General features: G+C 37.8%; 1 protein-coding gene across 5 annotated transcripts in view; it reads left to right on the forward strand.

Moving 5' to 3' along the window:
- Positions 1-16994, forward strand: part of LOC5569994 (coiled-coil domain-containing protein 186) — a 249268-nt gene that overhangs the window by 34299 nt on the left and 197975 nt on the right. For 4 of the 5 annotated variants that reach the window (XM_021851496.1, XM_021851488.1, XM_021851480.1 and 1 more), the window contains 5 exons: positions 189-401; positions 461-580; positions 4697-4792; positions 4873-5004; positions 5057-5199. In XM_021851496.1, the coding sequence (XP_021707188.1) occupies positions 237-401; positions 461-580; positions 4697-4792; positions 4873-5004; positions 5057-5199 (656 nt within the window). In that variant the 5' untranslated portion in view covers positions 189-236. The remainder of the gene's footprint in view (positions 1-188; positions 402-460; positions 581-4696; positions 4793-4872; positions 5005-5056; positions 5200-16994) is intronic. The other variant, XM_021851500.1, reaches the window with a different exon arrangement.

Genomic DNA, 16994 nt, shown 5'->3' on the forward strand with positions numbered 1-16994 from the left:
TGTGTGCATACTTCGCTTAAAAGAGAGGCAGATGGAAAATAGTCATAATAATACTAAAATTTAGTAATTCTGTGACTATCCGTGTTTCTGAGTGTTCATGAACAGATCCATAGTTTTAAACTTACAGATCAAACGTGTGGATTTTTATCAGTGTAGTGACGTAGAATTCTTTTTTTTTTAATTCACAGCTCCAAAAGGAACAACAGTCAGCTATTAAGGATAAGGAAAGTATCGTAATGAGATTTGCGATAGTGGAGAAAAATTTACTTGATGTGAAAACTCAACTAGAACAGGCGGATAAACGGGAGAAAAGGATTCAGAAAGAATTGGATACGCTAAACGAAAAAATAAAAATAGCCAAAGATGAGAAAGGCCGAATTGCCTCTGCCCTTGATAGTAAGGTAAATATGTCATTATTCAACAAAAAATTATTTGCATTTCTATATCGTGTTTTTTTCAGTCTCAAGAACATAGAAACTGCTTAAAAGATATTGAAAAATTAAGAACCGAGATTTCTTCGTTGGAAACTAGATGTAAATGGAGCACGGTCAAGCTAAGGCAAGAAATAGAAGCCAAACACGTAAGTTTATGATTCATGTATACATTGAACCAATAAATAAATATCCAAAACGCTACTTTCTTTTACGGGCATTGGATTCCCATTTATTGTATGTTTACCCATTAAATGTCATGTATCCCGGGTAGAAAAAATGCAAATTAATTTCAAATTTTACCATTAAAATAATGGCTCAAAGCTGTGGGTTTTGCTACCAACTAAGGCCAACCCTTCTCCAGTAGAGAAGTTAGACCAAATACCGATGGTTTGCTTAATTTTCACCACCTAATAAAATTTCAATCTTGTCGCTCTCTTGCGTAGGGTGACCATCTCATAAAGACTCAAAATCAGGACATTTTAAAATTTTCACAACTTAGGGTGCTTTGGCATTGGGGGTTTTTCTCGGCCGATTTGTCTGAAACTTTGCAATAAAAAGAATTTTAATACGATGCATGTTGTGGCCAAATATGAGGTCAGTAGCTTTCAAAAACTCCACTGCCAAAGTGAATCAAAAGTTCCAAGAATAGGATCCGGCTCTACCTGTGCAAATTCTGTTTTAGCTTAAATACCAAATATGACTCATATTCCCGATTCCCAATAGCATTTCCAAAGATTTTTGTTTTCTTAATTTTTGGTGTCGAAGACTTGTAATGTAAAATCACGCGACACTTCTGATTAGCAGGTATGAGTATACGTACAAATTCTTATACCTATATATTGCGGCGCTCATTTTAAATCCACATCCAGCGGCGGCGGTAACGCGCTGAAGATATGCGCGCAATTCAAACGCAACGTCAAAATTCAAGTAGGCTTGGATTTTTTCGTTCTTCATGGACGCAAATGTTTCAAATTTGCTAAATCTGAAACATTTGGTGAATTTTATTATCACTGCGACGGTATATCGACATTTTCAGATAATATCATTACGTGGATTTATCTTTCAGAGCACAATATAACTAGGTAGTCTTTTGCTAAGACAATAAGAATCCTTTAGGAATCTACCGAGGGTCTCAGAAAATTAATTGAGATATCTCACGACATCGTGCAAATTATTGCAGCAATTTACCAATGATTTTCAAAAAAAAAAAATCATATTGTCTGATCAAGATTTCGCTAGGAAATAACTAAGCATGTCAAAAACAGAGAAGTATATTTCACAGAGTCTAATTGAAACTTAAATGAAATCCTAGAACCTTTTGGGAGATTTATAACACATAATAATGCCAGGAAATAACGGAAGCATTCCTCGAATCGTGGTTATACAGAGTATATACTAAGAATCTTTTTAAAAACTTCATAAGAAAGCTTCCGTTAAGTTTCCATAAAGGTCTCGTAAGAATTCGCTAAGGATCTCGCCAGGAATTCATGAAGAGTTTCAAAAAATGAATCAAAGTTTTTGGGAGAAATGCGATGCATCAAAATATTGAAACAAAGATAGAAAATCCCGTGGTTGCTTTTATTTGTGCTGAAAAGGCAGGACAAATCCTAAAATATGAAAAACAAATCAGGACGCCTCAAAAGAAACTCAAAATCAGGACATGTCCTGCTTAATCAGGACGGATGGTAACCCTACTCTTGCGACGCCTATCCATAGCTTCGCGGAAATTGACATTTCTGTCAAAGTGTGAGCCAATCGAGCAGCGAGAACTGTCAAAGCGTGAGCCAAATGAAAGTGCGTTGTATTTGTTTTAATCTTTTTCTCGTGAAGTAGTGTAATCCACTTGAAATTATTTCGGTAAAAGTTATTTTGCATAGAAAAAAATATGAATGATTTGCCTTTTTAATTTTTTGTGAATGTAATATTAAGTTGCTCATATATTTATACCATTTAATACTTTGAAATTTAACTTAGAGATCAATAATTAAAAAATACACTATTGAGCAATGAGGAATGTCATGTCCGTATTACAATATTATTCTCGAAACTGAGCTAACTTCGCATTTCCGGTCTGTTGCCAAATCATTCAATTTCACTTCCGATTATCTCTCATATAAAGGATCACTACTATCCATCTATTCATTTTATCATTTGTAAAAATCTTCTACAGCCCGAGCAACACACATGTTATAATAGTGTATTATCAACTTATATATGACTAATTTTGGTCATAGGGGGAGATCCCCCAGTACCGGACGCTTAAGCCACTAAATTCATAATTCGAAAAATATTGATTTTATGGGCTCGTGTTACCCATTTATGATAAATATTATCATTTTTATAGTGTACAAAAATAAATTTGAAAATATAAATATGAATTTTGACATTGCATTTTGATGATGTATTTCAGTACCAAATTGATCGATCTTTAAAGGTGGCACCCAATACCGGACACGATCTGGAAATGCATCGAATTCTGTAAATTTGAACATCATTGAATGTGTACACTATAGGAATAGTTTATAATTACCAATTCAACGAATTTGCAATATTTACTAGAATAATTTGAGTTTTTCTTAGTTTGCAAGATGCCTATTAAAAACCTCTTTCATATATGATGAAAAATAGCACATTTTACGATATTATTCTGAATGTTCATTCTTCTTAATTTTATTGCATGTTTGATACCATGATCGACGGAACCCTTGAAAAATGAAAGTATTTTGAGACACTGATGCAATAATTACAAAGATTTCATATAACAAATCAAGCTGTCCGAAACTGAGGCACAGGAGGTGCTTAACCAAAATTGTAATGTGTCCATATTTAGTTCAATCATGGTACAAAATACATTCATACTATCAAATTAGGATTATGTTCGATCATGCTTGCGGGATTCAAAGTATTTTTTTATATTCAAAACAATTACTAAATAGGCTCAACTCTATGCAAAATGGTAAATAATGATATTTGTATAAAAAACGACTACTTCATTATTTCTCAATAGTAATGAAGTAGAACGACTAAACAAAGGACACGGGTATACCACAAAAGATCAAAGAAAACTGGTGGCAGTGGTTCATCCCGAACAGAAACAGAAAAAAAATAGGCTCAAAATTATGAGGATACGTCAATTTTTTAAAGATTTTCAAACTTTTCTACTTTTTTAAAAAGGCATGCATATTTAAAAAATGTGTTGTTCTACACAAACATTAGTCTACATAATAGCCTTCTTTTCTACTAATACACCATCTTGATTGGACCATGATTTCTCAATGTTTCGACTTTGTCCGGTATTGGGTGCTGTCCGGCACTGGGGGATCTCCCCCTATATCAGTTGATAATACAAAATTATAAAATGTGTGTTGCTGGGTCGCATGACCGATGTAGCCATAACAAAATAATACAAAATAATAACTAAAATATTGGCAAAAGTAAATAACAAAATATGTTATTATTTAGATATTGATCACAAAATAACAACTAAATAAGCTATTAACATGTAGATTTGACCATACTGATTAATGTTTTCAAATACGCGACCATACAAACAACGGGTTGTTAAGAATGTTTACCGTTTCAAAACTGAGATTTTCCCATATAATTCCTGCACAGAAACATCACTAGTACCACACATCGTATGCTCAAGTACTAGGTCCCCTCTATGGACGGACAGCTGTCGCGGTCTTTTTGGAGTATTTAGGTTGTATACACTGCAATCTGCAAAAATCTTTGGGTCCTAAAATGTTTAATGAATCATTGTTTTATTTAATAATACGAAAGAGCATGTTCTTTCAACTTATTTAGCAATTTTTCCAGCTCAAATAACGGCTATAACATATTTAAACTTTGATTTTAAAAATGATTCCAAATATGAACCTTGACACTTTTGCTCATGTTTGGCGTTTACTTTGTCGACAAAAATGCTTTATGGGTTTTAGCTTTAACCCTGGGGTTGTTCCTATCTGACATTTCGGAAGAAACATAGAAAACAAAATATATCCAACTTTTGAGTTTAAACCAAGAGGAGAAAAAATCGTAAAAAAATGTTTTAAGGACTAACTTAAACCGCGTTTAACATACAAAAATTATTCAAAAACTTAGTAAACATGTGTTTATGGCCTAAACATAAGCGTTTGGAACTAAAATTGAGACAGGGCTTTAGGACCCTATTAAATTCGGTTCCGTTATGCCTAGTGGCGCTTAAGCCTGTTAAATAAACGTTTAAGTAAAAAAAAAATATATATGTTTACACGTTACAGGTTCTTGAAAAGGAGTTACACGACTTAAAGAACACTGAAATCTGTACAAAATCAGATAATGGTGAAAGTACTTTGGAAAAAATATCTGAACTGAAGGTAAGATAATATCGCAGAATGATATAATTCCGAGTTTATGAATTTCTGAATGATTTAGCCATTTTATTGTTTGTTTGCAGGCCAACCAAATAACGTTGAAGCATGTGAATGTAGAACAAGCAGATAAAATATCTGCTCTTGAACAACAGTTAGAAAACACATTTAAGGAACGTACTACTCTTCAGTCATTATTGGAAATTACCAACGACAAGGTATAATTGAATAAGAATTTTTAATTATGTAATAATTTTTATCTATTTCTAGAGGACTAAATTGAGTGTGGATTTTGAAAAACTTCAACAAGAAAATTTGGACCTACAACATCAACTTGATACTAATGTCCTCAAGATAGCTGAGCTTCAAGCAAAGCTCAATGATCTAGGAACTGTTCGAGCCCAATTGTCAATGTAAGTATTGTTTTTTTTTTTTGCAATTTCGTAGAAGAGTTTTTGAGGGTACTATCAAAATCATATCGGGATACATTCAGCATTATTTTGCAAGTTGTGTAACGATTCATACAGAACTTGAAAGCAAGTTTTACAACAAAATGAACCGTTTTTTATGTTCATTACAAATTGATCTCACCTGTAAATTGTTGGCCAGGAGGCATAAGTATTGTTGGTTTTACAATTAATCAATGTGAAATGTACCGATTTCCAATAGTATCAATTTCAGCATTGTTTATCCTTCAACGTTTAATACCCAGAACAAAGACGTGTACGAGCACCATATCAATAGGATATTCGTATAGTTATTACAAAAACATAGGATTCATTAAAATAAGTTCAAAGTCCGTTGATCTGCCAGGAAACATTCATAAGCCACGTGGACTTTTTCATACACAAATTTGAAAAGGCCTCGTGATTTATGGAGAGCCTCTCATTCTGAAAAAAATCGATATTGTAAACATGAAACATAATATCCTGCAAGGGCCCTTCATAAACCACGTTATTATATTTTTGGAATTATTTTGGTACGTTGTGGTCAACTCTTGAAATTTTTATTTATATGAACCGTAACCTTTAAACAGACCCCGCCCCCTAAGATTAATACACAATTTATGGACGGCTCCACAGTATGGTCAAGGGGTTGTTCATAAACCACGATATTTCTGAAGAGACAGCTGGTGTATTGTAGTATCACTATTTAAAATCGCTTATTTCAACCATTTATATCATATATATGTATTTGATAGCCCTTAGTGATTCTTCTGGACATCTTTTCGGAATTTTTACAGAAATCTGTATATGATTTTGCGTGTGTTTAAGGATTACTTTTGAAATCATGTGAAATTCTTCGAAATTCTTGAAAATTCTTTCGGAAATACTATGGAAGATTCTACCAAAAATCCTGATGCAATTCTTCTGGATATTTTTAGAGGATTTTGCCAAAAAATAAGTACTAGAAATTTTTCTGGAATTCCTCCGAAAATAAGTCTGATATTTTTTTTTTTTTTCAGAAATACTTCTTGGATTTCCCTGGGCTTGGGATTATATTTTCCAGGGAGCGATGAATTTTGATAATTGATCGCTGTTGGTAGTAGTTTTGATTAGATGTTGGGTGAATTTCAAAGCAATGGCAACCTTTTTATTACAAAATTTAGATTTTATCTTATGACCTTAACATTCTGGTTAAACTACTGTACAGTTGAGCTGCACTAGGCTATCACTCATCAAAATTACTTTCACTTCGGGAAAATATAATTTCAAACTGGCGGGAAGATTACGAACTGAGGGTGGGTTAGGAGCACAATCAGACCCTTGAATGTGCAATGTGGGGTAATAATTGGGAATGCCATTGACGGTTTGTAATCTTCTACGAGGTTTTCGAAAACCAACAGGGCGCGTGCACCGGGTTGCGGATAGGAGCAAAGGGAGATCAATAGCATCTACCTAAAATAATAGAGCAAAAAGCCGTTCCATGAATAGGTAATGTTTAGTGATCTTCTATGGTGTTCTAGTACTATAAAATTCTTAACTCACTGGGAATTCTGGCCTTGATAATATCAATAGTGATAAAAAGAAAATAATACCTAATACTTAATAAGTACAATGTAGCTTCAATGTAGTAATAAATGAAATAAAATCAATTTTCTATACATGACAAGGTTTTGAAGACAATCAATGAGTGAAAGAACTACCTATTAGAAAAGCCACATCAGCTAAGGCTATACATATACAAATGTTGGTCATAGGGTCATGGCGAGCATTCGGTATGTATGTCTATGACTGATTCTTATCTAATAGGGGCACTAGAAGACCACGCGGACAATTTCAAAACAAATTATTTTTATACATCGGTCTTAAGATCCGAAAGGCTCAGCTGTGCTGCAAAGTCATTTTATAAGCTATTCATTACTACTGTTTAATTGTTTATAATTCTAACAAAACTACATAATTAACTCATTACTAATCATTGTTCCTATATTCTCTCTTTCTCTCCTTCTTATCTGTTGCATGATTATGAGCATCACTAATATAATGCATGAGCATGCACAATAAGAATAATTTCAGGATTGAAAGCAGTACATGGATACCTAGATAGAATAGCTTCGAAAAGAGTGCTCAAAATAGAATATTTCTGGTCAGGGAAGTATAATCATCAAGGGTATGTAAAATTTCTACTTCATTAACTCATAGATCACACAAACAAATGAACTAATAATATCAAATATTTTTATATAAATCAGCATCGTCAATCAGTGCAAAAATAGATAAAGTTTATAAAGTTATCATCATCATTTGAATTGCGCACTTTATAGTAATGTTCAATCAGTATCAAAATCTCCTAAAGCGTCGCATCGTGCCATCAGCAGCCCTTAGCATCACTCTCATATTGTTATTATTTTGTTGTTTTTAATATTTCTAGAAAGCGATCAGTTTATTCTTTCTTACTTGTACAATGGCCGGTCTATTTGGAATTTCATTAAGTCAAATCAAACTTCAAAACTCAAATTAAATTGCTTTCAGCACATTTACATTTTGCAGCATTAATTGCATTACTGTGTCAAGTCTTCTCCATTCCCTATACCCTACCCCAACCCTTCTTATCCTTTCCGATGGTGTTCAAGTGGTCCGCATAGACTATTACGGCCATTACCTATCCCTTCCCCCGGCTTTGGACTGACTTGCGCTCTCATTGCCCCACCAAACGCTGCAAAATGAAAATGAAAATGAAAGAAATACTTCTGGGATTTTTATGAGAATGCCTCTGGGATTCTTATGTGAATGCCTCTCGGATTCTTATGAGAATGCCTCTGGTATTCTTCCGGAAATCACCTAAGATGCTTTCGGAAGTCTTTTTGAATACTTCCGAGGATGCTTCCAAAAATCTTTCTACTGAAATTTTTACGTCAATATATCTGAAATACTTCTGAGACTCTTCCAAAAACCCTGTTAGAATTCTTCCGGATATCTTTCTAGGATTCTTTCGGAAAATCTTATGGGATTCTTTCGGAATTCTTTTTGAGGATCCTTTAAATCCTACCTACTAGATTTTTTTGAAGGATTCCTGCAGAAATTCTTGCTGAATTACCTCTACAATCCAGAAGCATCCTGCATTTTTCAAAAAAAAAAACTGATTATTCTTTCTAGGATTCTTTCGAAAATAAAATAAATGGGTGGTAAATGACTGGACAATGCGTACCATCGGTACTTCGCGTACCTGCAGGTATAAAATAGACCCCATTTGTGGTCCTTAGCCTCTTGTCCAGTAATTCCTATCATTCCTATCAGGGTCATGGCGAGCATTCGGTATGTATGTCTATGACTGATTCTTATCTAATAGGGGCACTAGAAGACCACGCGGACAATTTCGAAACAAATTATTTTTATACATCGGTCTTAAGATCCGAAAGGCTAATCATTGTTCCTATATTCTCTCTTTCTCTCCTTCTTATCTGTTGCATGATTATGAGCATCACTAATATAATGCATGAGCATGCACAATAAGAATAATTTCAGGATTGAAAGCAGTACATGGATACCTAGATAGAATAGCTTCGAAAAGAGTGCTCAAAATAGAATATTTCTGGTCAGGGAAGTATAATCATCAAGGGTATGTAAAATTTCTACTTCATTAACTCATAGATCACACAAACAAATGAACTAATAATATCAAATATTTTTATATAAATCAGCATCGTCAATCAGTGCAAAAATAGATAAAGTTTATAAAGTTATCATCATCATTTGAATTGCGCTCTTTATAGTAATGTTCAATCAGTATCAAAATCTCCTAAAGCGTCGCATCGTGCCATCAGCAGCCCTTAGCATCACTCTCATATTGTTATTATTTTGTTGTTTTTAATATTTCTAGAAAGCGATCAGCTTATTCTTTCTTACTTGTACAATGGCCGGTCTATTTGGAATTTCATTAAGTCAAATCAAACTTCAAAACTCAAATTAAATTGCTTTCAGCACATTTACATTTTGCAGCATTAATTGCATTACTGTGTCAAGTCTTCTCCATTCCCTATACCCTACCCCAACCCTTCTTATCCTTTCCGATGGTGTTCAAGTGGTCCGCATAGACTATTACGGCCATTACCTATCCCTTCCCCCGGCTTTGGACTGACTTGCGCTCTCATTGCCCCACCAAACGCTGCAAAATGAAAATGAAAATGAAAGAACTACTTCTGGGATTTTTATGAGAATGCCTCTGGGATTCTTATGTGAATGCCTCTCGGATTCTTATGAGAATGCCTCTGGTATTCTTCCGGAAATCACCTAAGATGCTTTCGGAAGTCCTTTTGAATACTTCCGAGGATGCTTCCAAAAATCTTTCTACCGAGATTTTTACGTCAATATATCTGAAATACTTCTGAGACTCTTCCAAAAACCCTGTTAGAATTCTTCCGGATATCTTTCTAGGATTCTTTCGGAAAATCTTATGGGATTCTTTCGGAATTCTTTTTGAGGATCCTTTAAATCCTACCTACTAGATTTTTTTTGAAGGATTCCTGCAGAAATTCTTGCTGAATTACCTCTACAATCCAGAAGCATCCTGCATTTTTCAAAAAAAAAAAACTGATTATTCTTTCTAGGATTCTTTCGAAAATAAAATAAATGGGTGGTAAATGACTGGACAATGCGTACCATCGGTACTTCGCGTACCTGCAGGTATAAAATAGACCCCATTTGTGGTCCTTAGCCTCTTGTCCAGTAATTCCTATCCCTACCTCCCCGTGGTGCGAGTATCCGTTGGTTGGACCTTGGTCATATGCTGACAGGGAAGGGGGGCTCCCCTCTTCTGAGTGTGTAGCTTATCAGAGCATCTGTTCTCCATGTTAGGGGCGGCTCAAAACAGCGTCTGTTCTCCATGTTAGGAGCGGCTGATCATCATCCTAGTGCCAGCGTGGGACTCTAAACAGTGCTGTGCACGATGATCCTCCGGCGAGACAGGGGGTTGGTGCAGGCCTTACAAGCCAGTCGTAAAAATTAATCAGTACAATTAGCATACAATGTAAATTCGAACCGGAACAATCGGCATAGACTTAGGCATCGAAAACGGACTAACGATTGGAAACTCGTAACATGGAACTGTAAGTCTCTCAATTTCTTGGAAAGTACCCGCATTCTTTCCGAATTATTGAGGGTCCGCAAGTTCGACATCGTAGCGCTGCAGGAGGTTTGCTGGAAAGGGTCGACGGTACATTCGTATAGGGATGGTTATACCATCTACCAGGCCGTTTCTTCATTATCAGCATAATCAACGTGCACGGCCCTCACCTAGCAAGTGACGATGACGATAAGGACGCTTTCTACGCGCAGCTGGGACGTGAATACGACGGCTGCCCAAGCCATGATGTCAAAATCGTTATCGGCTATATCAACGCTCAGGTTGACCAGGAGGAGGAATTTAGACCGATTATAGGGAAGTTCAGCACTCACCAGCTTACGAACGAAAACGGCCTTAAGGCCGATTTCTTCACCCCGCTTAAGCCTTAAACCTAGTTTAATCATATGGGTAAACGTGGTTTACGGCTTAAGCGAAGGTAAAGAAATCGGCCCTTAGACTGATTGATTTCGTCGCCTCCAAAAACATGGTCATACGTAGTACCTACTTCCAGCACAGCCTCCCGTATCGGTACACCTGGAGATCACCACAACAGACTGAATCGCAAATCATCCACGTTTTGATTGATGGAAGACACTTCTCGGACATTATCGACGTCAGAACCTATCGCGGCGCAAACATCGATTCGGACCACTACCTAGTGACGGTTAAAGTGCGTCAACGACTCTCCGTTGTGAACAACATTCGGTACCGACGCCCGCCACGGTACAATCTGGAACGACTCAAGCTACCCGAAGTCGCAACTGATTACGCGCAAAGCCTTGAAGCAGCGTTGCCGGATGAGGGAGAGCTCACCGAAGCCCCTCTTGAGGACTGCTGGAGTAGTCTCAAAGCAGCCATTAACAACGCAGCGGAAGGTACTATTGGGTTCGTGGAAGGAAGTCGACGGAACGGTTGGTTCGACGAGGAGTGTCGGACGGTTTTGGACGAGAAGAATGCAGCGCGGGCGATGATGCTGCAGCAAGGCACCCGTCAAAACGTGGAACAAACAAGAAGCAAACAGAAGCGAAGACAGCAAAGCCATCTATTCCGGGATAAAAAGCGCCGCCTGGAAGAGTTGGAGTGCGAAGAGATGGAGCAGCTGTATCGTTCTCAAGAAACACGTAAGTTCTACAAGAAACTCAATGCATCCCGCAAAGGCTGTGTGCCGCGAGCCGAAATGTGGGATAAGGATGGAGGTATCTTGACGGACGAACGTGAGGTGATTGAAAGGTGGAAGCCATAACGCGGGTAGATCACCTTTTCGTGGTGCGTTATGGGGTAAAGATCTACCAATGAACCCTAGTCCTGACTGCTTCAAACGAAGAGAACAGGATATTAGTAATCAAAGGCACATTTCTTAGTCCTTGTTACATTTTTAAAACTTGTTAAAAGTGACAAGTCTCGGTTTTCCAGTTGCCGAGAATAATTTTGAAATAAGGAAAAAAAAATGAGTCGAATACAACAATTTGTTTTTAGATCTTTTATTTATTTAGTTCTCTAGTTTGAAGAAGTAAGGACTAGGATTCTGATGCATGGACAATAGAGTGGTTCAAAAAATCGTTTTTGCTCCACACCGCTCATTCGATTCAAGATCAGATTCTGAGTGTCCTCCCAAAATTTGAGCACATTCGGATGAAAATTGAGACTGCACAAGCCTTTCTAAGTTTATATGGGAATTACTATGGGAAAAGCAAGCAAATCATTCAATCGGTCATAGTGTTTGCTCATGTATTCTTAGGGATTAGAGCTACGTTGATACTGTTAGATAAATTCATCAGCCGCAACTTTGATGAAGACCGTTTTCAAATCGGTCGGCTCAGTAATTAGTTATTGATTTCTGTATGAGTTGTAAAACTTTGGCTATGATATTTGGGCTGCTCTGCAGGCACCACTGGATATATGCAGTAAAACATAGTAGCCATGATTTATGTGTGCTATCTTTCGCGCCAGGTGCAGCAATGTTGCCTATTCAGAAGATAAGTGAGCACTGTAGAAGAATTTGCGATTGGCTATAAATCTATAACTAATTAATGAGCCGTCCGATTTGAAAACGGTCTTCGGCAAGGTTGTAGCTGATAAATGTATCTTACATAATCAATGTAGCTCTAATCTCCAAAAGCACATGGACAAACACTATGACCGATTGAATGATTTGTTTGCTTTTCCCATAGTAATTCCCATATAAACTTTGAAGGGCTTGTGCAGTCTCAATTTTCATCCGAATGCGCTCAAATTTTGGGAGGACACTCAGAATTTGATCTTGGATCGAATGAGCGGTGTGGAACAAAAACGATTTTTTGAACCACTCTAATGGACAATATCTGTGTAATTTCCTGGCTTTATCAAGGGATCCGATTTTGACTGATAAAGGGGCGCGCCTGTGGAGAGTGTACCCACCACATTCTTCAAAGGGTATAAATAGCAGAACCTTTCAATTAGAATCCTTTCCTGCGATCAAGCTAGGAATTACAACTGTAAGAAAACCGAATACTTTATCACTTCTCAAAAGTGATAAGGTAACACGACATGCACTAAACAACGGACACGGGATATACTACAATAGATCAAATATTGGTCGCAGTGGTTTATGTTCCGAACAAAAAAAAAAGGTAGAAGCAGCACTACGATGAACACCTAAACCATTCTTAACGCAGCCTATAAAGTGCTTTCCCAGATCATCTTCCGCCGTCTATCGCCACTGGCAAGCAGATTTGTGGGAAGTTATCAAGTCGGTTTTGTGGACGGGCAATCGCCGACAGATAAAATCTTTATGTTGCGGCAGATCCTCCAAAAGTGTTGCGAATATCAAGTCCCTACGCACCATCTATTCATCGATTTCAAAGCGGCCTATGGAAGATTATGGACGAGAATGGTTTTCCCGGGAAACTGACTAGACTGATCAAAGCAACGATGGATAGTGTACAGTGCTGTATGAAGATATCGGGTGCAGTATCGGACCCGTTTGAAACACGCAAAGGACTTCGACAAGGCGATGGTCTTTCCTGCCTCCTGCTCAATATTGCGCTAGAAGGTGTTATGAAACGGGTGGGCTTCAACATGCGGGGCACGATCTTCAATAAATCCAGCCAGTTCATTTGCTTTGCTGACGACGTGGACATTGTCGGAAGAATGTTCCAGGTGGTTTCTGAACAGTATACCAGGCAGAAACGTGAAGCAGATCGGGTTGGATTGAAGGTAAATACGTCGAAGACGAAATATCTGCTGGCTGGAGGAACCGAGCACGATAGAGCTCACATTCGCAGACGCGTGATAATCGACGGGGATGAGTTCGAGGTGGTGGACGAATTTGTCTACCTCGGATCATTGATAACGTCGGATAACAATTGCAGCAGAGAAATTCGAAGACGTATCATTGCCGGAAGTCGTGCTTACTACGGACTCCACAAGACCTTGCGGTCTGGTAAACTTCACTTTCGTACTAAGTGTACCATGTACAAGACGCTGATAAGACCGGTAGTCCTCTACGGGCATGAGACGAGGACCTGCAAGCACTAGGAGTTTTTGAACGACGTGTGCTTAGGACGATCTTCGGTGGAGTATGTGAGAACGGCGTATGGAGGAGAAGAATGAACCACGAGCTTGCGCACCTCTACGGTGAACCCAGTATCCAGAAAGTCGCCAAAGCTGGAAGGGTACGGTGAGCGGGACACGTTGTGAGAATGCCGGACAACAATCCCGCAAAAATGGTGTTCACCTCAAATCCGGCCGGTACAAGACGAAGGGGAGCGCAACGAGCTAGGTGGTTTGACCAAGTGGAGCAGGATCTTGGAAGTGTGGGGCGATCGAGAAATTGGAGGTTAGCAGCCATAAACCGCATTAGTTGGCGTAACATTGTGGCGCAGGTCGTGTCTTGAAGGACGTAGTGCCAGCAAAAGTAAAAGTAGAGTATTCTTTCGAAAATTCTTTTGAAATACCCCCAGATTTCTTTCTGTTATCCTGCTGGAAGGCTTTAACATATCTTTGGGAGATTCGTCCAGCAATTTTCCTAGAATTTTTCGAAAATTCCTGCTGGGATTCTTCTATAAATCCTGCTGAGATTCATCTGGAAATATGACTGAAATTCTTCTGGATATCATTTTTTTCATTTTCGTAATGGAAATTTCCTTGACTTCCCTGGGCATAGAGTATCATCGTACCTGCCACACGATATACGAATGCGAAAAATGGCAACTTTGGCAAAGAAAGCTCTCAGTTATTAACTGTGGAAGTGCTCATAAGAACACTAAGCTGAGAAGCCGGCCAATGCCAAGAAGAAGATCAAAATTAAAAATCATTTGCGGCAGAATTCTAGGGAAATTTTACAGAAGACATATGGCATATATACGTCACGTATATGAATACATGAATGATGAGCAATGTTCAATACATAATTACAAATTGCGGCAAGTTGAATGATTTGTACGCCATCCGGTTTGAGGGCGGATCTACGATATCGAAGTGGATTAAAAACAATTATAGGAGAGCGTGTGGAACATAAGTATGAACTGCACAGAATACATCAGACCGATTTACCATTGTTGCACACGTCCAAAAGCATTTTATTTTCATTAATAAATGTTCACGCAACTTGTGATAGTAGTAGAACAGCAATGATCATTAGTTGATTTTCCCTTACAGATTTATTTTCAATCACAATTGTTTTTTTTCTTTCCGTGCATGCTCTCGGGAAATGAATCTGGTCATGGTGCAACAACCGCGCTACATTCTATGAATCCTATGCGACAAAAATTGTCGGCGCTATCCGTCAAATTTACTCATCAAAGCTGGTCGTCTCCGAGCACTTTATTCACACGCGGAGGCATCAACCAACGAACGGATGAACGAATAGGGTGACCAACCGTTATTTTTTTGAATTTTTTGCTGTTTGAAGCACAACTTTCAACGTGATATTGTGATGAATCTACAAAAGATACACTTTTGCTCTCAAAGACACTTTGATAGCTAACAAGTTAATGCATATTTTGTAGAACATTAATTACGATAATTTTAATAAAATTCATGAAAATACGTCGAAAAATGCTGATTTTTCCGTCACTTTTTGCAAACTTTTCGTAATTTGAGCCTTCGAATCATTTTCTACAAAATTCACGTCCAAGAAACTAAGATAGAATTTTGGGTATTTCTTTCACCACTGGACTGCGAAGTGCGGTCTCATAAGTGTGAAAGTGTGAATAAAAGTACGGGATTGCATCGAATCATGTTGATGTCATTTCGATTTGAGAAGAATAAGTCCCCCGAAGACACCTACCCAATTTGATACGAATGCGCACTTTTGTTAGCGTTTCCGCACTTGTAAAAACTTCTGCGATAGAAATGCGCAATAGATCATAAGCTTTCGATTCATGCGCTGAGATTAAGGGCCTTATTTTATAAGTCTAGTCGATCAAAAACGACTCGACTGGAGTCACTATCGACCAAAAATTTCGCTCGACTGGGCTCTGTCACTCGAGTTTATCGACAGTTGTCACTCTATGTGACTGGATTACTATGGGAGTCGACGGGTGACATCTGAAATAAGCATGCTTACTTTGATCGACAATGATTACAGACGAGTCACGTGAATTCGCTCGAATTACAAAATAGACCCCTAAGGGGTCTATTTTGTACATCGAGCAAATTCATGTGACTCGTCTGTATTCATAGTCGATCAAAGCAAACATGCATATTACAGATGTCACCCGTCGACTCCCATAGTAATCCAGTCACATAGAGTGACAACTGTCGAAAAAACTCGAGTGACAGATGTGTGATGCATAGTTAATTAGATAAATATGAGGTTTCGCAGCGCAGCTATTCAGCATGACCATGGTCGAGGATCTTTTCGTAAAGGAAATTTTCTCGATTCCCAGGGCATAGAGTATCATCGTACCTGCCACACGATATACACATGCAAAAATGGTCAATCGGCAAAGAAAGCTCTCAGTTAATAACTTGTGCTCCTAAGAACACTAGTCTGAGAAGCAGGCTTTGTCCCAGTTGGGACGTAACGCCAGAAAGAAGAAGATGAGGTTTCGAAGATGACCAAGTTGAAAATCTTAAAATCTCGAAAACTTATTCAAACAGACTCAAGTCAAAAAACTTAACAAACTTACTTTATCAACCCTACGTGTTTCGCAGACGAAATTCTACACGTTCCACTCTAAACCAACTCGATTTTTCACTTTTAGAACATCCAATTTCAGGATTTACAAAACGGCGTAAGTAAGATTTTTAACTTTCACAACCATTACTTTCGCCGCTCCGTTGTATGGAGAGACAAAGTGACTTAACCACGAATCAAAACAAAACACTACTTGAGTCGATTTTACACTGGTACAAAAACATCGTAAGTAACAGAATGAAACGACTTATCATTCTGTCATACATTGTGGGAGTGCTCCTAAGAACACTAGTCTGAGAAGCAGGCTTTGTCCCAGTTGGGACGTAACGCCAGAAAGAAGAAGATGAGGTTTCGAAGATGACCAAGTTGAAAATCTTAAAATCTCGAAAACTTATTCAAACAGACTCAAGTCAAAAAACTTAACAAACTTACTTTATCAACCCTACGTGTTTCGCAGACGAAATTCTACACGTTCCACTCTAAACCAACTCGATTTTTCACTTTTAGAACATCCAATTTCAG

This window comes from Aedes aegypti, chromosome 1 (assembly GCF_002204515.2).
Source record: "Aedes aegypti strain LVP_AGWG chromosome 1, AaegL5.0 Primary Assembly, whole genome shotgun sequence".
NCBI lineage: Eukaryota > Metazoa > Arthropoda > Insecta > Diptera > Culicidae > Aedes > Aedes aegypti.